We start from the raw sequence: 21,032 nt of genomic DNA, 5'->3' as shown, positions 1-21,032 counted from the left end.
ATAGATTGAGATCACCACTTCAAAGAACGAAAGGGCTAGTACTGTAACATAATCTGGATACTTAGCCTTGACTTTAGGTTTGGATACGAATGTGGTGTGGTGTGGTATGCCAACGCAAGACTATAATATAAACTGGAGGATAGAAAGGATATTTCACTCTATCAGTGATCATGGAAAGTCCCACAGGCTCACACCTGTCATTAGGTACTGTATAGAAATTCTATGCTAGGGGTTGTTGGAAGTGGAAGCGGTGCTAGACATCATACTGTGTTCTTGTCCTGGAGAATCAAAGAACAGCTGGAGTGAAGGCTAGGCGGAAACTAACACTGTTCTCCTGTGTGTGTTTCCAGAGAGGTGTGGACCTTGGTGATTGAGATAGTCATGATTACAGACATGTCCTGCCATTTCTCTTTAACCTAACTCTAACCTGTCTGTCTGTCTGTCTGTCTGTCTGTGTCTATGTCTGTCAGAGAGCTGCGGACCCTGGTGATTGAGATGGTGATGAGTACAGACATGTCCTGCCATTTCCAGCAGATCAAAACCATGAGGAACGCCCTGCAGCAGCCCGAGGGGTAAGTGGACTGTCTCTGGACACTGACCTATGACCTCTAACCGCTGAACCCTTACCCCTAACCCCTAACCCCTATCCCTTAGCCCTAGCACTCTGGACCATGCCTTTCTTTCTTTCATCAAGTTTTAATGTCACATGCACAAGTACAGTGAAATCCTTTATTGCAAACTCAAAGCCAACAATGCAATAATCAATAACAATGTATTACTAAACTGAAAAAAACACGAGAAATAAGAATAAGAAATATGAAATACACAATAAAGTAAGTAAGTCAGCATACTATAAGTCAGTTCCAATACCATATTTACATGTGCAGGGATACTGGAGTGATGGAGGTAGACATGTATAGGGGTAAGGTGACTAGGCAAGAGGATATAAGATAAACAGAGTAGCAGCACCTTGCATGTGAGTGGGTGTGCGGGTGTGTAGAGTCAGTATAAATGTATGTGCATATTATGTGTGAGAAAATTATGGAGTGAGTGTTTGTGTGTGTGTTGGAGTGCCACTGTGTGTGAGTGTGTAGGTCCCTGTGTAAATAGTCTATGGCTTGGGTGGTTGGGGTCTTTGATTTCACACCGCCTGATATAGAGGTCCTGGATGACAGGGAGCTCGGCCCCAGTAATGTACTGGGCTGTCCGCACAACCCTCTGTAGCACCATGCGATCGAGGGCGGTGCTATTGCCATACCAAGCAGTGATGCAGCCAATGGTACAGCTATATAACCTTTTCAGGATTTGAGGGCCCATGCCAAATGTTTTCAACCTCCTGAGGGGGAAGAGGCACTGTCACGCCTTCTTCACGACTGTGCGTGTGTTTGGACCATTTTAAGTCTTTAGTGATTTGGACACAGAGGAACTTGAAGCTGTCTACCTGCTCCACTGCTGCCTCGTCGATGTGGATGGGGGCATGCTGAGAGCAGTGTGGAGAGCAATTGAGATTGCTTCAGCTGTGGATCTGTTGGGACGGTATGCAAATTGGAGTGGGTCTAGGGTGGCGGAGTTAATGTGTGCCATAACCAGCCTCTCAAAGCACTTCTTGATTACAGAAGTGTGTGCTACAGGAAGGTAATCATTGTTGCATGAAGCCTTAGAGATCTTAGGAACAAGGATGATTGTGGTCATCTTAAAACATGTGGGGATTACAGACTGGGACAAGGAGAGGTTGAAAATGACTGTGAATATGCCTGCCAGCTGTTCTGCGCATGCTCTGAGAACACGCCCTGGAACGTGCCCTCAATCCTACGTGTGTGTGTGTGTGTGTGTGTGTGTGTGTGTGTGTCACTCTGTCTCAGTGTATCATTTTGTGTGTTAGCTGATATACTGTTGTATCTACAGAGTAGACAAGGCTAAAGCCTTATCTCTGATGCTGCATGCAGCTGACATCAGCCACCCAGCCAAGGCCTGGAAGCTGCACTACCGATGGACACAGGCCCTGATGGAGGAGTTCTTCAGACAGGTACAGTACAAACAGTCCCACTGCTACAGTGCATAGTCACTGACAGAAACCATGGAAGAGAGAAACTTGAGTGTTTCAGCACTGTATTCTGTATGTATCCCACTTCTGACACCTGTATTGTTAAGGAGATGGGACACCATTCTGATAGCTTCAGGAATATCTTCACTCGGATAAACTGGTTATGTTATACAGAGCATTATGGGTATTGTAGTACATCATGCTACAGTATAGTGTTGTTGTTTTCTTACAGGGCGATAAGGAGGTTGAGTTAGGGCTGCCATTCTCTCCTCTGTGTGATCGTAAAGCTACAATGATTGCACAGTCACAAATAGGTGAGCGTCACACCCTGTTATTGGCCTCACTGTGAGCTGTTTCATTCAGCATAGGTTTGTATACTCCGACAGGCCATAGCTCAAATGGGCCACCATGTGGACATTTGAGAAAGTATTTTATATTTTTCCCTTTATATGATAAAGCATGGGACTCTACACTGTCTGTCCTCATATATTGCTGTTACTGTAACATCACACACATCGTTTTTCTCCTGTTTCTCCAAAAAGTACAATCGTCAGTGTGAGCGAGTCATGCCCGTTTTTCTTCTCAAATGGTTGTCTGTCTCGCAGGGTTCATTGACTTCATAGTGGAACCCACATTCTCTGTGTTGGTGGACACGACAGAGAAGATCATTACCCCTCTAATAGAGGATACCTTAAAGTCACACGACACTGGCGTCCGCAGGTCAAGGTGGGACACATTCCTAATATTATACACTCAGTTTTCCCAGTTTAACATTCAAAATGCCTACCAGTATCATCAGTAGGCTTACCACATTCTCGATCTTCAATCTCTATGGTCGATCGAAGCTGTGGAGTAAGCAACCAAGTATTACTCCAGTGTTTTCTGTTCTATTTAATTGATGTCCATTTTAGGACAGCCTCACAAGGAGTTTGTGTCATATATTTGACAGAATAGACGTAATTTGACAGAGTTTCTATTCTATGTTGCTCAGTTTGACGGGTAGTGGGTCGGTGACAGTGGTGGAGTCAGTCCAGAAACACAGTGGCCGAGGATCCAGCCAGGGGGTTGACCAGGGTCTCGCTACAGACTATAGCCTGACTGGCATCAACCTGAAACGGGTCAGACACACACTGGCAGAGGTCATCCAACACAACAAAGATCGATGGAAGGAGCTCTCTGTCCACGGTATAGTAGTCTTCTTCTTCTTCTTTAGTCACCTGAATTACATTTACATTTGAGTCATTTAGCAGACGCTCTTATCCAGAGCGACTTACAGTTAGTGAGTGCATACATTATTTTTTTATTTTTCAAACTGGCCCCCCGTGGGAATCGAACCCACAACCCTGGCGTTGCAAACGCCATGCTCTACCAACTGAGCTACATCCCTTCCGGCCATTCCCTCCCCTAACCTGGACAACGCTGGGCCAATTGTGCGCCGCCACATGGGTCTTCCGGTTGCGGCCGGCTACGACAGAGCCTAGATTCGAACCAGGATCTCTAGCGGCACAGCTAGCACTGCGATGCAGTGCCTTAGACCACTGCGCCACTCGGGATAATTAATACCTTTCCTTCTTTCAGTGTTCAATGTTCCTTCCATTGTCAGAAGACTATGTATGACAGTAGATGTTCTCTTTGCTTGTGTTATCTTGTTTCCTCAGAATTGGCGAGTAAAGAGCGAGCTGAGTTGAACACTGACCCAGAGGAGGAGGAGTCCCAGATGAACACAGGGGTTACGTTGACTCACACCAGCCCTGAGAGACACAGCCAGGAGCTCCAATCAGAGCCCTTCAATGAACTGATGAACAACACAAACTCCAATAACTCTTCCCAGGAGGACTCAGAGCTGGACAACCATCCTCACAGTCCTCTGTCTCCATGTGAGGATAAAGAGACAAGATCACCTGACTCCATCTCTCCTGAATGCCTACCATGGAACGGTAGGAATGTTAGCTAGCGATATGATACGGTACAATATGACATGATACAATATGATATGGTACGATATACAATACGATATACGACACAATATACAATACAATATACAACACAATATATGATACGATGTACAATACGATACAACAATGCAACATAATGTAGTGCAACGTAACAGAACACAACACAGTACACCAAGTAATGTCATGACTTTTTACAATTCTGTGTCCTGTCAGTAGGTTATAGCTATGTAGTATTCCTCTCATCTCTATAATCGTATTGTCAGTCACGACGATTGTCAGTCACGACGATCTGTGACTGCGGAGTGGAGGGTTGTCAAGGTTACAGCTGTGTGATGCTGTGTTGTCATGGAAACTGTTGTTGTTTGCAGGAGAAGGCCCCGGGGCAGTCCTTGAGTCGGGGGAGGAGTCTCTTCAGAGCCCTTGATTCTGATAAGCTACCCAACAACGTTGCCACTTCCTGATTCATCGTATTTATTGTACATTTGTTCTGATTTATTTCATTTTCAGTCTATTATTGTATTGTTATTTATTAAAGATAGGGGTCTTCTTGCTCCTCTTTGCACCGCAAGTAGTTTTTGTCTATATTCATTCCCTCTTTAATAACTCTCTTCTCTTTCAGATGGGTTTGTATGGTACACTAGGACGATCACGATACTTAATTGCAACAGTGTGTGTTCTCTGTTGATCTCATGCTAGACAAACATATTTGACCCTAGAGTAATACTGGAATGGTGGCTTTTAATGTGCCTTGCCCACAGTTACCCACACTACCATATAAGAGCATGATTGGTTGTGCAGTGCCTAATATTACCCACTTGGGGATGCTGTTGCATTCCTTTCCCATTGTGATGTAGTTTACATACACCCTCTCTATTTGATACAAGAAATACACTGACTACATGTAGGGGTAAAATATTTTATTTTGTGTTATGAAATCTTCCCATAATTAATTTGCTGAGATAACAATTAGCCTACTAAAATAATCCTGCCTGACATTGAGAGGAGAGGGTTTTACAATTGATATTATTTGCAGGTGATCTTTCTCTGCTCCACTATATGTCCATAATGCATTAGACATCCGAAATGTACAGGTTTTGCCAACATTTCATTCAATAATGAATTGTATTATTTGGTCACATCTGAAATGCATCAGCCCTACATATGATAGGACTCAGACACTCCAAAACACCAGTGAGCAAAACATTTGTTTGTAGGACTCCTTTGTTTGTGCAGTACCTTAGAGTGGTACACAAGTCTAACAATTCATACCAAGCCCAGTTTCAGTATAAAATACTAAAAAAATATGAAGTCAATCTATGTGAAATATCAGCAATTGTTTTTACATGATGAGACTGACACAATGAGAAGTATTATGTTATTTTCTGTTTAAAGAAAACAAAAACAAAAATTTCCAGATATAATTTCACTGCATAACAGTCAGTATTGCTGTTAAAATGTTTCATATATACTCTCTTATTACAATATCTAATAATACTTAACCATACATAACCAACTAAGAGTTTGATATACAGTACAGAGAAATGAATGACATTGTCCTTTCTTGATCTCAACAATGCATGGCTGAATAAAGTTGATTCCCCGGTTAAAAATTATAACCTGATAAAGTTTAGCATCATCTCTTACCAAGAGTTCATTACCCATTCATGTGTTTGAACCATCAGAAACATGGCCAACAGTTTGTCTGCTCCTCATGCTTCACTTTGGATCCTACTTCTTCTTGGTATCTTCATCCTCCTTCTCTTCCTCCTCCTCCTCTGTCTCCTCCTCCTCCTCCTTCTCTTCCTCCTCCTCAGGGAAGGAGACCTTTGATTTGCTCTTGAGCAGCTTGACCACTGGGAATTGGACAGACAGAGTGCTGGAGGGTCATGGGTAATGTGGCAGACTGTCTGGAGTCATATCAGAGATATCAATAACTAAGAAAGACTTGCAGTATGTTCTAACAGCTCCTCACACAGACACACACTGTGTCCTGATCTAATTTTTTTATTTCACCTTTATTTAACCAGGTAAGCCAGTTGAGAACAAGTTCTCATTTACAACTGCGACCTGGCCAAGATAAAGCAAAGCAGTGCGATAAAAACAACAACAACACAGAGTTACATATGGAATAAACAAAAATGTACAGTCAATAACACAATAGAAAACAGAAAATCTATATACAGTGTGTGCAAATGTAGTAAGTTATGGAGGTATGGCAATAAATAGGCCATAGTGCAAAATAATTACAATTTAGTATTAACACTGGAGTGATAGATGTGCAGAAGATGATGTGCAAATAGAGATACTGGGGTGCAAATGAGCAAAATAAATAACAATGTAAATAACAATATGGGGATGAGGTAGTTGGGTGGGCTAATTACAGATGGGCTAATTACAGATGGGCTGTGTACAGGTGCAGTGATCGGTAAGCTGCTCTGACAACTGATGCTTAAAGTTAATGAGGGAGATAAGTATCTCCAGCTTCAGAGATTTTTGTAGTTCGTTCCAGTCATTTGCAGCAGAGAACTGAAAGGAATGGGCATGGGCAAGTTGCAGCGGAGGGTGCAGAGCTGGTGGCCGGGGTAGGGGTAGCCAGGTGGAAAGCATGGCCAGCCGTAGCAAAATGCTTATTGAAATTCTCGATTATCGTAGATTTATCGGTGGTGACAGTGTTTCCTAGCCTCAGTGCAGTGGGCAGCTGGGAGGAGGTGCTTTTATTCTCCATGGACTTTAGTGTCCCAAAACTTTTTGGAGTTAGTGCTAGAGGATGCAAATTTCTGTTTGAAAAAGCTAGCCTTTGCTTTCCTAACTGATTGTGTATATTGGTTCCTGACTTCCCTGAAAAGTTGCATATCGCGGGGGCTGTTCGATGCTAATGCAGTACACCACAGGATGTTTTTGTGCTGGTCAAGGGCAGTCAAGTCTGGGGTGAACCAGGGGCTATATCTGTTCTTAGTTCTGAATTTTTTGAATGGGGCATGCTTATTTAAGATGGAGAGGAAAGTGTTATGTATGGTACGACGTGCTGTACGCCGTACTGTACGTTGTTATGGTTTACGACAGTGTGCTGCTTTACGGATGAATGGGTTGTCAGAATGAGTGGCACATGTCATTAAACGACAGAGTGATGTACAATGTGAAACTGTGCAGATGTGCGTTCTTCTACAGCTAGGCTAGATATAACAGAAAGCACTTTTGAAGAACATCCAGGCATCCTCTACTGACGGAATGAGGTCAATATCCATCCAGGATACCCGGGCCAGGTTGATTAGAAAGGCCCTAATACGCTACAGAGGATGTTGATGTGTGTATGCGTGTGTGTAAGTATGATGCTGTTTATGTCAATACAGCGGTCAAATGTAATCTGTCCTGTGACCAGACCATCTGTTAGTTGAGGTGGCTGGAACACTCCTCCCTGCAGCTAATCAACAGCACAGAGAAGACATCCATGTGTACGGAGATCTTTTAGCACTTTAGTCTATATCGATTAACTATGACCAACATCAAGCCGCAAGTTGTTGACAGTACAGTATGTGTGACCCACTAGATTTGACAGTGTGAACTCATTCACCCTCACAACCTAAACCACAGTGGTGAGCTGTATCTGCAGCTTTACATGTTCTGTAAAGGAAACAACACGACCCTGTGCCAGGCCCACATTATTTGACTGTAGCCTTCCACATAAGCTACAGTCCAGTTCAACTTGATTATAGCCTTTCATATCAGGTACAGTGTGTTGCTGTGAGGGCCTTACCTGGAGTGAAGGTAGGCTGGTGCTGGTAGGGGGTGTCTTTGCGCCTCGGTGTGTCTGCCAGTCGTGGCAGGGCCCCTGATAGCTCCTCTGCTAGGGCCAGCGTGTCTGTGTGGGACTGGGGCAGTCTGCTAGGAGGCAGGCTGTCTCTGTCTCTGTCCTCACCATGGCCTCTAGAGCAGTCTGTGGACACACAGTATAAAACCAAAATAAATGGTGCTATAATACTTAACTTTAAAGGTCCAATTCAGCCATTTTTATCTCAATATCAAATCATTTCTAGGTAACCACACTGTAATAATTTTCAATTAAAATCGTAAAAACAAACAAAAAAGGCTTCTTAGCGAAGAGCAATTTCTCAAGCAAGAATTTTGCTAGGACTGTCTGGGAGTGGTTTGTGTGGGGAGGGGAAAACTGGCAGAGAGGTTTGAAACTCTCTTTCTTTTTAGTCAATTAACTAATTTACCACATGGTGATGTCACCATGGAAGGCCAAAACTCCCTGCCACCAAAACAGGCTGAAATTTCAGGCGGTTTTTCAATCTCCAAAGCCGATGTCAGTAAGACCTTTAAACAGGTAAACATTCACAAGGATTACCAGGATGCATACTCAGCGCTTGCGCTGACCAGCTGGCAAGTGTCTTCCCTGACATTTTCAACCTCTCCCTGACCCAGTCTGTAATACCTACATGTTTCAAGCAGACCACCATAGTCCCTGTGCCCAAGAAGCCAAGGTAACCTGTCTAAATGACTATCGCACTGTAGCACTCACATCTGTAGCCATGAAATGCTTTGAAAGGCTGGTCATGGCTCACATCAACACCATCATCCCAGACACCCTGGACCAACTCCAATTCGCATACCGCCCTAACAGATCCACAGATGGCACAATTTATATTGCACTCCACACTGCCCTCTCCCACCTGGACAAGAGGAACACCTATGTGAGAATGCTGCTCATTGACAACTCAGGGTTCAACATCATAGTGCCCTCCAAGCTCATCACTAAGGAGCCTGGGACTGAACACCTCCCTCTGCAACTGGATCCTGGACTTCCTGACGGGCCGCCCGAAGGTGGTGATGGTAGGCAACAACACATACGCACCGCTGACCCTCAACACGGGGGCCCTCAGGGGTGCATGCTTAGTCCCCTCCTGTACTCCCTGTTCACTCACAACTGCATGGACACGCACGACTCCAACACCATCATTAAGTTTGCTGATGACACGACGGTGGTAGGGCTGATCACAGACGATGATGAGACTGCCTATAGGGAGGAGGTCAGAGACCTTGCAGTGTGGTGCCAGGACAACAACCTCTCCCTCAATGTCAGCAAGACAAAGGAACTGATTGTGGACTACAGGAAACGGACGACCAAGCACACCCCCATTCACATCAACGTTCCTCGGTGTCCATATCACTAAGGATCTATCAAGGTCCAAACACACCAACACAGTCGTGAAGAAGGCATGACAATGCCTCTTCCCCCTCAGGAGGCTGAAAAGATTTGGCTTGGGCCCTCAGATCCTCAAAAATGTCTACAGCTGCACCATTGAGAGCATCTTGACTGGCTGCATCACCGCTTGGTATGGCAACTGCTTGGCATCCGACAGCAAGGCACTACAGAGGGTAGTGCGGATGGCCCAGAACATCACTGGGGCCGAGCTCCCTGCCATCCAGGACCTCTATACCAGGCAGTATCAGAGGAAGGCCCTAAAAATTGCCAAAGGCTCCAGCCACCCGTCATAGACTGTTCTCTCTGCTACCACACGGCAAGCAGTACCGATGCACCAAGTCTGGAACCAACAGGACCCTGAACAGCTTCTACCCCCAAGCCATAAGACTGCTAAATTGTGTTAAATTGTTAACATAATTGCTACTCAGACTATACATTTTTTACATTTTAGCAGACGCTCTTATCCAGAGCGACTTACAGGAGTAATTAGGGTTAAGTGCCTTGCTTAAGGGCACATCGACAGATATTTCACTCAGTCGGCTCTGGGATTCGAACCAGTGACCTTTCAGTTACTATCCCAATGCTCTTAACTGCTAGGCTATCTGCATTTACCCTTTTTGCACTAACTATTTTGACTCATCACATAGCTGCTACTGTTTATTATCTATCCTGTTGCCTAGTCAATTTATTCCTAGTTATATGTACAGTACATTCCTACCTCAATTACCTCGTACCCCTGCACATTGACTCGGTACTGGTATCCCGTGTATAAGTTATCATTACTCATTGTTTATCTATTATTACTTTTATTATTACGTGGTATTACTTTCCTATTATTTCTCTATTTTCTTTCTCTGTGCATTGTTGGGAAGAGCCCATAAGTAAGCATTTCACTGTTAGTCTCTACATCTGTTGTTTACGAAGCATCTGACTAATACAACTTGACTTGATGATTTGATTTGAACAGCTCTTACACTAAAATGGCATTATCATAATTTTCACAATATTATTCCAACCTCATAGTGTAGAAAAAAATAAAATAAATATATATATATATATATATATATAAAATACAGGGAAATCATGTTTTTGACTGCACTGGGCTTTTAATACTTTATTTGACCATCTGTTACAACAGAAATTGGTCTTCTGCTGTGCTCTGAACTGGAGCATATTCAGCATTCAACTGAATTCAAGTCCATTGAGCCTAAAGGCTTTTGGCCATTGTATATATTATTTGGCCGTGTTGTTGTTTAAGGAAGGTGGGCCATGTTGGATATATTCTAATCCACCACCTAATTAACAAGCCAAATTTGTAATGAAAATTGCAATAATTACTACAATAATATTGTTGCTATATAATTGGACCAAGAATAGGATGCTGTGCTCAAATTAGTTTCTCCTGTCCCCATAGTCCTTGTTGCACTGCCTGACTAGCGACTTTCCATTTGAGAGATCGGATGGTGTAGCTCTCTTTGTGCACTGTCTGACTATCCATTTGTGAGACCTACAATAGGAGGATGATATAACTCTCAGTCAATCAATATCTAATGTAGGTTTATAGTGGACATGGCCTCTCCAGGAAATAGCTACCTCTATGAATCAGCAAGTATGGTCAGTCACTCTCTGTCACACGCTTCAGTAGGCTCGGTTTAAATATAATGCTGACCACAGACAATACACCCAGTGTTTCCTACTCTCCAGATTAAAAGGAGAATATGAACCAATGGCACCTGTGCTGCCATGATGGCAGAGCTTGTGAATCTAACGGTTTGTGTTGAAAACATTGTGTGAGTGAGGACCTGTACCTTTCATGGTGGGCGGAGTGTAGACGCTGTGTTTTCTCTGAGCGGGAGACGCCCCTGCACTCTGGGTCTGGTGTAGGGAGATGGAAGGGGGGGGGAAATAACAGCATGAGAACCAACAAGCAGAGATCCCATTTCACTGAAGCTATTTCAGGAGCCAGGTCATCTCAGGTAATCAATGACAACTGCATCAGATATACATGCCACCTCATAGAACGATAGACTGCTGCTAGGGAGCATCCTGATAATGTTGTTCATTTGAGGGACATTATCTTTGACGTTTATTTCTGCTTATAAACAGAGCAAGGTAAACAGTGTGACCTACCTCTCCTTGATGACTTGTAGTCTGCTTGTCATCTGTGTGAGAGAAAAGCAGACATGAGTTATAGTACATTTGTCAGTCTAGATAAAATTGCCTAAGGAGCTATTACTCAACCCTCGGTTAGAGGTTCTGCTGTACCATTGTATTTCACCTGTGTGATGTGATTGATTCTAGACTACAGTGAGAGAGCTGTAATGGTCATCATGATGAACTCATGGCTGAGAGAGTTTATGGTTCAGTGTCCAGATCACTGCTAACCTCAGGCTGTAATGGCTGACTGGTGACTCACCCACTCTATTGCTTTAACTTCTCCTCCATTGACATTTCTCTGAATTGAAATTGATCTTAGAAATGACTACCAGGGGTGATTCATATGGTTCAGAGGATGAGTTCTATCACCATGAACATCACAGCTGGAGCAAAACACCAATAACTCACTGACCAAGTTATTGAATGAATGGCACTGGACAACAGACTGAATTCAGCTCCATGACGTTTGTAGTGCATAAAACGGAAGATAGCACAAACATGTGAAGCACATTAACATGACTATCTTGTTGAATGAATAGCATGGGGCAAAACATGAGCCCTGTATTGTACAGATGCTGGATCTTCATTTGATCACACTTTTGTTGCTAAGAATTTTTCTGGACTGCAGGAAATGCAGATGAGCTTTGTGATTTACATAAACTCACTGAAAACCCACACTAACACAAGGTTATGTTAACAGTATTGTATTTTTTATGCAGCCTACCTTTGACCAGCTAATAGCCTAACCACCGATCAAGCAACATTCTCGACTAAATGTTCAAATCCTGTTGCTGCAGGATTATTTTGCTGTGAAATATATAGGTCAAATTAAGATCCTACATCTGTATGTTGTTCTCTGTGGCCAACACTGTACATGAACTGAAGACATACATCAAAACATGTGGAGCACATTAACATGACCAAGTGGTTGTATGAATGGCACTGAACAACAGACGAGCATTGGATGTGACTACAAACAGCTAAACTTGTTGTTTTCTAAGGCCAACACAGTACATGAACTAAAGGCAGCAGCAAAACATGCGGAGCACATTATCAGCCTGTTACTACAATATAAAGCATCACCTCACAACAATAGCTGAATGAAGTCAGTGTGTCTCGGACCATCAAGCCTACGGGCATGGGAGGCTGATGGGAGGGTGGTGATGTCACAGTCGCCGCTGTAGTGGGCAGGGGAAAATACCACTGGCATTCCCTGGGGTCATGTAAGGCTGCTATGACACTTTATAAGGCATCTATAATACTATATAAATCCTCTGTGACACCCTTCAATCCAGCCACTGTTATAGGACACCAGTCATCATACTACTGGGTCTGGGTCCAAGGGAACTGACCAGCTGTTTTTATACACTAGTAGAGAGTTGAAGAGCTGATGGGAAATCAACAGTAAACCTTATATAAAGCTAAAAAGTCCAGAGGGAGAATATTTTATTAGCTCATTCCAGGTCCATGGGTTTCACACATTATCTCTGTTAGGGAGAGTGTTAAATTAAAGCCATGGGGCACTGCAGCTCAAAATATCTTGATAGCACATCTGGTTCTCAAGGATAAAATTCTGATTCAGGACACCCAATAATCCAGAGACACAATACAAAACACTACAGTAAGGTTCAGTATTAACTTTCAGAATAGGCCTCTATCGAAGAGAGACAGTTAAGATGACATTCACAGGGAAATATCAGCAAGACAAAGAGCTGCTTGTAGCTTAAATAATGGCTGTGAATGAATAGGGTCCCACGCACACCTCCTACAGTATGCAGTCCACATACACAAACAGAGTTGAGCAAAACAAGTTTCACTCGACTACACTACAGCACACCATCCATTCCCATTCACAGCACACAGCCAGTAACTCCCAATGTGATCTCTCAGGATAATGTAATGGTAAAAGGCCAGATAGCATCAACACTATCAACTAAGCAAAGAGCTTGACGAGACAACTAGGCTGGAGAAAACTGGAGACAGAGAATAGAGGATAGAGGGATGGCGGAATGGAGGGAGGAATAGAACCATGGTCATGGTGGGAACAGAGCTGTCCCATTGGCAGTGGTTACCTATGCCTGCCATAAAACACAGACCTGGCACTGAGGAGACAGAAATACATGCACCCAGCCAAGGATGAAGAAATCAATGGATAAAAAGAAAGGCAACCTGGGTCTGTGATGCAACACACACGTATGCCATTCTGACAATGTAATGCCTCTAAACTGGCTCCTGGATGAAGGGCCTGCGCCTGGCTTCTGTCAGACAATTTAATTGCCACCCAGTAGATTTGGGTTAGCTGGTTTGTCACTGAGACAGGGACGTCCCACATTGGCACCCTATTCCCTACATGATGCACTATTTTTGACCAGATCCTTATGGGCCCTGGTCAATAGTAGTGCACTATAAAGGGAATAGGGTGCTATTTGGGACGTAGCCAAGAACACCCCTTACTCTCTGCCAGAAACTCTCTCTGAGGAGAATATGGGCCAGCACACCCTCCATCAATTAACAGTACCAACCCTTTCCCTTCCTCTGCACAATGGGATAAATAGAACCTGTCCGTTCATACTGATGATTCAGTACAATGGGATAAATAAAACCTGTACGTTGATACTGTTGGTAGAGCATGGCGCTTGCAACGCCAGGGTTGTGGGTTCATTTCCCACGGGGGGCCAGCATGAAAATGTATGCACTCACTAACTGTAAGTCGCTCTGGATAAGAGCGTCTGATAAATGACTAAAAATGTAAAAAAAACAAAAAAACTTGTCCGTTCATACTGATGATTCAGTATAATGGGATAAATAAAACCTGTCCGTTCATACTGAAGATTCAGTACAACGCGATAAATAAAACCTGTACGTTGATACTGATGATTCAGTACAACGGGATAAATAAAACCTGTCCGTTCATACTGATGATTCAGTACAATGGGATAAATAAAACCTGTCCGTTCATACTGATGATTCAGTACAATGGGATAAATAAAACCTGTCCGTTCATACTGATGATTCAGTAAATGGGATAAATAAAACCTTTCCGTTCATACTGATGATTCAGTACAATGGGATAAATAAAACCTGTACGTTCATACTGATGATTCAGTACAATGGGATAAATAAAACCTGTCCGTTCATACTGATGATTCAGTACAATGGGATAAATAAAACCTGTACGTTCATACTGATGATTCAGTACAACGGGATAAATAAAACCTGTACGTTGATACTGTTGGTAGAGCATGGCGCTTGCAACGCCAGGGTTGTGGGTTCATTTCCCACGGGGGGCCAGCATGAAAATGTATGCACTCACTAACTGTAAGTCGCTCTGGATAAGAGCGTCTGCTAAATGACTAAAAATGTAAAAAAAACAAAAAAACTTGTCCGTTCATACTGATGATTCAGTACAATGGGATAAATAAAACCTGTACGTTGATACTGATGATTCAGTACAACGGGATAAATAAAACCTGTCCGTTCATACTGATGATTCAGTATAATGGGATAAATAAAACCTGTCCGTTCATACTGAAGATTCAGTACAACGGGATAAATAAAACCTGTACGTTGATACTGATGATTCAGTACAATGGGATAAATAAAACCTGTCCGTTCATACTGATGATTCAGTACAATGGGATAAATAAAACCTGTCCGTTCATACTGATGATTCAGTACAATGGGATAAATAAAACCTGTCCGTTCATACTGATGATTCAGTAAATGGGATAAATAAAACCTTTCCGTTCATACTGATGATTCAGTACAATGGGATAAATAAAACCTGTACGTTCATACTGATGATTCAGTACAATGGGATAAATAAAACCTGTCCGTTCATACTGATGATTCAGTACAATGGGATAAATAAAACCTGTACGTTCATACTGATGATTCAGTACAACGGGATAAATAAAACCTGTACGTTGATACTGTTGGTAGAGCATGGTGCTTGCAACGCCAGGGTTGTGGGTTCATTTCCCACGGGGGGCCAGCATGAAAATGTATGCACTCACTAACTGTAAGTCGCTCTGGATAAGAGCGTCTGCTAAATGACTAAAAATGTAAAAAAAAACAAAAAAACTTGTCCGTTCATACTGATGATTCAGTACAATGGGATAAATAAAACCTGTCCGTTCATACTGATGATTCAGTACAATGGGATAAATAAAACCTGTCCGTTCATACTGATGATTCAGTACAATGGGATAAATAAAATCTGTATGTTCATACTGATGATTCAGTACAATGGGATAAATAAAACCTTTATGTTCATACTGATGATTCAGTACAATGGGATAAATAAAACCTGTACGTTCATACTGATGATTCAGTACAATGGGATAAATAAAACCTGTCCGTTCATACTGATGATTCAGTACAATGGGATAAATAAAACCTGTCCGTTCATACTGATGATTCAGTAAATGGGATAAATAAAACCTGTCCGTTCATACTGATGCATGCGCGCGTGCAAGGCCTGCAAAAATCCACCAGACACACAAACACATACACACACTGTTCAGGCCGCCCAGCACATGCACACAAATACACACACAAATACACACACGCACAGATGATTTATCAAACCCGGTACGCTGTAAGATATGTGGCCAGCCAGGCTGTGCCAGGTTATGACATGAGGAGCAGCGGTCAGATACAACAACACTATCTCATGTCATGACATAACGATAATGATAACCATTCACATCCTGTTCCCCTCAGTGACGTGATGGTGAGTATGACCATGATGCCTGACTGGGAGCTCTGCTTGCATGCCTTTCTGTTCTGTACTGGGAGGCCTGAACAGTGTGTCTGGGTGGGTTTTTGCATGCCTTCTATACTGGGCTGTACAGCAGGCTGGGACGTGGTGGGCAGCTGGGCCATGCGTGTGGAGATGTATGTTTGGCCATGATCACACAATCAAGTCACATGGGGTAAAGGTCAAGGTCACCAACAGTGTGTTGATGATGCTAATGAACCAAGCTTTACCCTGGAGGCCAGAAACATCTGATCTCACTGCCTTCCACATGCAACATAAGCTGGGACCGAGAGAATGAAAAACAGCTTATATTTCAAGGCCATCAGACTGTTAAATAGCCATCACTAGCACATTAGAGGCTGTTGCTGCCTATTGAAATCACTGGCCACTTTCAGAAATGGAACACTAGTCACTTTAATAATGTTTACATCTCTTGCATTACTCATCTCATATGTATATACAGTGGGGAAAAAAGTATTTAGTCAGCCACCAATTGTGCAAGTTCTCCCACTTAAAAAAAATCCAGAAAATCACATTGTAGGATTTTTTATGAATTTATTTGCAAATTATGGTTGAAAATAAGTATTTGGTCAATAACAAAAGTTTCTCAATACTTTGTTATATACCCTTTGTTGGCAATGACACAGGTCAAAAGTTTTCTGTAAGTCTTCACAAGGTTTTCACACACTGTTGCTGGTATTTTGGACCATTCCTCCATGCAGATCTCCTCTAGAGCAGTGATGTTTTGGGGCTGTCGCTGGGCAACACAGACTTTCAACTCCCTCCAAAGATTTTCTATGGGGTTGAGATCTGGAGACTGGCTAGGCCACTCCAGGACCTTGAAATGCTTCTTACGAAGCCACTCCTTCGTTGCCCGGGCGGTGTGTTTGGGATCATTGTCATGCTGAAAGACCCAGCCACGTTTCATCTTCAATGCCCTTGCTGATGGAAGGAGGTTTTCACTCAAAATCTCACGATACATGGCCCCATTCATTCTTTCCTTTACACGGATCAGTCGTCCTGGTCCCTTTGCAGAAAAACAGCCCCAAAGCATGATGTTTTCACCCCCATGCTTCACAGTAGGTATGGTGTTCTTTGGATGCAACTCAGCATTCTTTGTCCTCCAAACACGACGAGTTGAGTTTTTACCAAAAAGTTATATTTTGGTTTCATCTGACCATATGACATTCTCCCAATCCTCCTCTGGATCATCCAAATGCACTCTAGCAAACTTCAGACGGGCCTGGACATGTACTGGCTTAAGCAGGGGGACACGTCTGGCACTGCAGGATTTGAGTCCATGGCGGCGTAGTGTGTTACTGATGGTAGGCTTTGTTACTTTGGTCCCAGCTCTCTGCAGGTCATTCACTAGGTCCCCCTAGTGGTGAGATCTTGCGTGGAGCCCCAGATCGAGGGAGATTATCAGTGGTCTTGTATGTCTTCCATTTCCTAATAATTGCTCCCACAGTTGATTTCTTCAAACCAAGCTGCTTACCTATTGCAGATTCAGTCTTCCCAGCCTGGTGCAGGTCTACAATTTTGTTTCTGGTGTCCTTTGACAGCTCTTTGGTCTTGGCCATAGTGGAGTTTGGAGTGTGACTGTTTGAGGTTGTGGACAGGTGTCTTTTATACTGATAACAAGTTCAAACAAGTGCCATTAATACAGGTAACGAGTGGAGGACAGAGGAGCCTCTTAAAGAAGAGGTTACAGGTCTGTGAGAGCCAGAAATCTTGCTTGTTTGTAGGTGACCAAATACTTATTTTCCACCATAATTTGCAAATAAATTCATTAAAAATCCTACAATGTGATTTTCTGGATGTCTTTTTCTCAATTTGTCTGTCATAGTTGATGTGTACCTACGATGAAAATTACAGGCCTCTCTCATCTTTTTAAGTGGGAGAACTTGCACAATTGGTGGCTAACTAAATACTTTTTTTCCCCACTGTACTGTATTCTATAATATTCTACTGTATCTTAGTCCATGCCGCTCTGTCATTGCTCGTCCATATATGTATATATTCTTAATTCCATTCCTTACTTAGATTTGTGGGTATTGGGTATATGTTGTGAAATTGTTAGATATTACTTGTTAGACATTACAGCACTGTCGGAGCTAGAAGCACAAGCATTTTGCTACACCCGCAATAACATCTGCTAAACACGTGTATGTGACAAATAAAATGTGATTTGATTTGATTTGATAAGGAAATGGTTGGTAGATTGGTGTGTGTCATGTGGTTGAAGGTTGAATCTCTGCTATCTATCAGGTTTGAAGTGTAAAACATACCAGTGTTTGATTACAGACAGCTACTGTACTTTCTTTTACAGACCACCCATCTCTTGTTTAGTCCTGCTGGTCTCTTTTCACTGTTTCAGTGTCATCCACAGCTATACCTGGGAGCTTTCTTTGGCACTCTGGTCCTCCCAGTCTTACTCCATGATGACCTTTCAAAAGCAGTGGGGAGGACCAGAGTGTGGACAACGCAGCTTTTGCTATGACTGTGCTGCAATCTGCTAGGGTATGGGCTGTGAGTGTGGCTAGGTAGCAGGCTGTGCTGGAGGCTGAGCTGTAAACTGTGGCTGTGTTGTGACTATAGCTGTGCAGTGCTGCAGTCTCCATATGCTGACGCCACAGGGAAGGTATTTGTGCTGATATCACATTGTGACCCTCTATGTTCTGGATCTCTCACTCAAGGTTAGATTCCGCTCTCACTGTTTCATGGGCTCACGATGACACAACAAAGACAAAACACTCGCCTTGCCTCTTTCTTTTTTACACTCTTCTCCTTACTTCCATTCACTAGGGCTGATATCACCCTCCATCCATCATTCTCTCCCCAGACATCTTATAGTTTAACACTCCATTTTGTGTAGCCCACAAGAATAGTCTGGAGCCTTCATTCAACCCGTATTTACATAACTCCTCTATATCCCACAGCTCTTCATTGAATGTCAACAGACAGATCGGAAAGAAAACACTTAAAGAGTATTTACATACTGACAGCAAGCCATTTAATGGTGTTCATCTTTCTCATTATCAATAATGAGCAAGTTGGGCACAAACAAAAAGTCTCCAAATTCAAACGACCCTTAACCGGAGCATAACAAAACAAAAACCAAACAGTTGTCACATGAAGACACACATAATTTCCATGACAGTTTAAGAGTCATGCGGAGTGTAGCTTGGCAACATTCAGGCCACACATTCCATTTCAATACAGGAAATTACAGAAATTCCATTTTCACTACTTTTCATTGAGGGCAATTGGAATTGGAATGTCTATTTCCTGAATTGAATGAGATTAAAAGGAATTGACCCCAACCCTGTTCCTCACACAGGATAAGCATCTTACCTGCTGCAGTTAGGTCTGGTGGAAGATAGATGGCATGGGTGGCTGGTGTAGGTCTCCTCTTACGGATCTGTTAGGGAGAGAAAGGACAGGGTGGGACAGGGTGGTATAGGACAGGGTGGGATAGGACAGGACAGGGGGACAGGTCAGGACAGGGGGACAGGACAGGGAGACAGGACATGACGGGATACAACAGGACAGGGTGGGATAGGACAGGACAGGGGGACAGGGCAGAGAGACAGGACAGGGCAGGACAGGGGGACAGGGCAGAGAGACAGGGCAGAGAGACAGGACAGGGCAGGACAGGGGGACAGGGCAGAGAGACAGGGCAGAGAGACAGGACAGGGCAGGACAGGGGGACAGGGCAGAGAGACAGGGCAGAGAGACAGGACAGGGCAGGACAGGGGGACAGGACAGAGAGACAGGACAGGGCAGGACAGGGGGACAGGGCAGAGAGACAGGACAGGGCAGGACAGAACAGAACAGGACAAAAAAGGACAGGGAAAATGTTGAGTTAATGTGTGGTGCTGAGGATAGCTGGAGACAGAAGAAGCACCAGTCACTGCTGTGTGTGCATGTTTTACAAAGTGGTAGACTAGAGTTCAGTGTCTATAAAATCAATGGTCTAGGTTAGGGAGAAGGGTGGGTGTGGAGATGGTGGTGGTGGGGGGAGTGGGAGTGGTTGGCCAAAGCTTTGGATGAAGCTATCTTTCTAAAATCACATAGTGACAAATAAGGATACAGGAAATAGTTTAGTCTGGCACTATACTTATTTCCCAATATTCACTCAAGACGTTGCAATAAAGTCTAGGCAACTAAGATTGTGACAAATAATTCCAGAAAGTGGACGGGGAAGACAAGCCTTCATTCATCTTTCAAGGAGTTCACCATTGTCCATGACATAAAAGAGGTTTCCCACACAGGCATAACACGATCAAAGTAAAGCTTCTTCTGCCAGTCAGTGTCAAGAGAAGCTAGCCCTTTTAACCCTGTGAGATCCCCGGGTTGCAAAAATGCAACAGGTCTTAAACTCATGTCAAACACTACATAGTTCATCGCCTTAGACCCAGATGTATTTCTTATTAGCATTTGTTGTGTGTCCTGTCTTCTCTAAGATGTAGTGACTATGTAGAAGAAAAAAAAGAGCGAGAAAAACATTCTGAGCCAGAGCTATGGGAATTTTGTAAGTCTTGCAAAAAAAGATTATAAAAAATGCTTGGGTCTCACAGGGCTAAGCCCCCCACTGTTTCAGCGAGCCCACCATCACATTACTATTACCATGTCATAATGGTAGTCACATTTATTACCATGTCATCATCATGTAGAAGTAAATGTTTTTACTCACATGCTCCGATGCCTGAGGGTCCAGCTGACTCTGAAAGACAGGTACAGAAAACTGGATCTTCTTAGGACTGTTGGGCTCCATGTTTTGAGAGGATAGAGAGAAAGAAAGATAGAGGAGAGAGGGAAAGTAAGAGAACGAGAGGAAGAGGGGACTGTGTTGGGAGCAGCTGCACAAAGCAGCAGCCTCTCTTCTCTTCTGTTCCTCCCCCCTTC

The 21,032-nt window shown here is 43.3% G+C and overlaps 2 protein-coding genes across 3 annotated transcripts in view; one reads left to right on the top strand and one right to left on the bottom strand.

The window, feature by feature from the left end:
• LOC311144143 (dual specificity calcium/calmodulin-dependent 3',5'-cyclic nucleotide phosphodiesterase 1A-like) overlaps positions 1-4,561 on the top strand; it is a 59,313-nt gene extending 54,752 nt beyond the window's left edge. For both annotated transcript variants that reach the window (XM_084180137.1, XM_084180136.1), the window contains exons 9-15: positions 471-572; positions 1,906-2,026; positions 2,277-2,358; positions 2,650-2,770; positions 3,036-3,229; positions 3,703-3,981; positions 4,368-4,561. In XM_084180137.1, coding sequence (XP_084036263.1) covers positions 471-572; positions 1,906-2,026; positions 2,277-2,358; positions 2,650-2,770; positions 3,036-3,229; positions 3,703-3,981; positions 4,368-4,423 — 955 coding nt within the window. In that variant the 3' untranslated portion in view covers positions 4,424-4,561. The remainder of the gene's footprint in view (positions 1-470; positions 573-1,905; positions 2,027-2,276; positions 2,359-2,649; positions 2,771-3,035; positions 3,230-3,702; positions 3,982-4,367) is intronic.
• A 341-nt stretch (positions 4,562-4,902) lies between these two features.
• Positions 4,903-20,901, bottom strand: LOC311143778 (protein phosphatase 1 regulatory subunit 1C-like; the record flags this gene model as incomplete). Its single annotated transcript, XM_084179662.1, has 6 exons — positions 4,903-5,852; positions 7,754-7,933; positions 11,014-11,080; positions 11,336-11,367; positions 19,479-19,545; positions 20,821-20,901. 6 exons carry the CDS (start codon positions 20,899-20,901, stop codon positions 5,728-5,730), a joined length of 552 nt encoding a protein of 183 aa, XP_084035788.1. The 3' UTR covers positions 4,903-5,727.
• Between the last annotated feature and the right edge of the window lie 131 nt (positions 20,902-21,032).

The sequence above is a fragment of the Coregonus lavaretus genome (genome assembly GCF_964263955.1).
Source record: "Coregonus lavaretus genome assembly, chromosome: 16".
Classification (NCBI taxonomy): Eukaryota; Metazoa; Chordata; class Actinopteri; order Salmoniformes; family Salmonidae; genus Coregonus; species Coregonus lavaretus.
Note: the sequence above shows the minus strand (reverse complement) of the source record. Positions and strands in the feature narration are given on the sequence as shown.